Source organism: Saprolegnia parasitica (assembly GCF_000151545.1).
Source record: "Saprolegnia parasitica CBS 223.65 unplaced genomic scaffold supercont2.139, whole genome shotgun sequence".
In the NCBI taxonomy this organism is placed as follows: Eukaryota; Oomycota; class Saprolegniomycetes; order Saprolegniales; family Saprolegniaceae; genus Saprolegnia; species Saprolegnia parasitica.
The window spans coordinates 79340-80133 of NW_012156533.1; the positions used below are offsets into that span (position 1 = coordinate 79340).

The 794-nt window shown below is 54.4% G+C and overlaps 1 protein-coding gene across 1 annotated transcript; it reads right to left on the reverse strand.

The window, feature by feature from the left end:
• Positions 1-304: 304 nt before the first annotated feature.
• SPRG_14588 (hypothetical protein) lies at positions 305-691 on the reverse strand (the record flags this gene model as incomplete). The annotated part of the gene is made up of 3 exons (XM_012353921.1): positions 305-351; positions 484-627; positions 679-691. The coding sequence occupies 3 exons, from the start codon at positions 689-691 to the stop codon at positions 305-307; spliced, it is 204 nt and encodes a 67-aa protein (XP_012209311.1).
• Between the last annotated feature and the right edge of the window lie 103 nt (positions 692-794).

The following is a 794-nucleotide window of genomic DNA, read 5'->3' on the forward strand; positions in this document are numbered from 1 at the left end:
TGTTGATTGACATGAAAGGTGAACCTGCGTTAACCAGCAATGCGTCCTGCAAACAGCAACCGCACCTCATACACACTGCAGGGTGTAATATAGCGCGCATGCCCCACCGATCTCCTTTCACCGATTTACCTGGTTAAAGGACGATCTTCATGTGGCGAACCCGTAAAGTCGTTCGTACACTTGGTAATGAAACCCCCCGCCAAAAACATCAACAACGTCCAGGTATACTGTGTATGAACTAATTTTTACGGACGACCACTGTTAAATATCGTCTGCGCAGTCTGTGGCAACCTTGAATGCCATCTCAGCGCAAGAACGGATGGGCGAGCAGCTCGATCGCTGTCGCGCGCTCTACACACCACACACATACGATGAGGTCGTGCATCCCTCCTTTAGTATCAAGAAAACAAAAAGAGTCGATGCAAAAGCAGCGCGCCAAAAACGCTTTGGCCAGTGGCGGCAAGTCGGCAGGAATCGGCGGACTAGACGGCTTGACCGCCAAGTGGTACATGACCGACAAGTGGTTCGTATTCGCGGGCCACGGGTGGTGCGCGGTGGCCATCTCGAGCACGGTCGCACCGACGCTCCAGATGTCGGCCTTGCAGTCGTGGCCCGTTTGCTGAACCACTAGGCGCATGTAGACATCGTAGAATATTACCACGTGGCAACGCGATCTACCTTCGGGCGCCATCCATGGCACCGACCCGCGGATAGGCCACAAGCTCTCCTCCAAGCTGTCGGTCGTCGTCGTGGTAGTAAAAGCTTGGAGCAGCCAAAGTCGGCGAGCTTGGCTT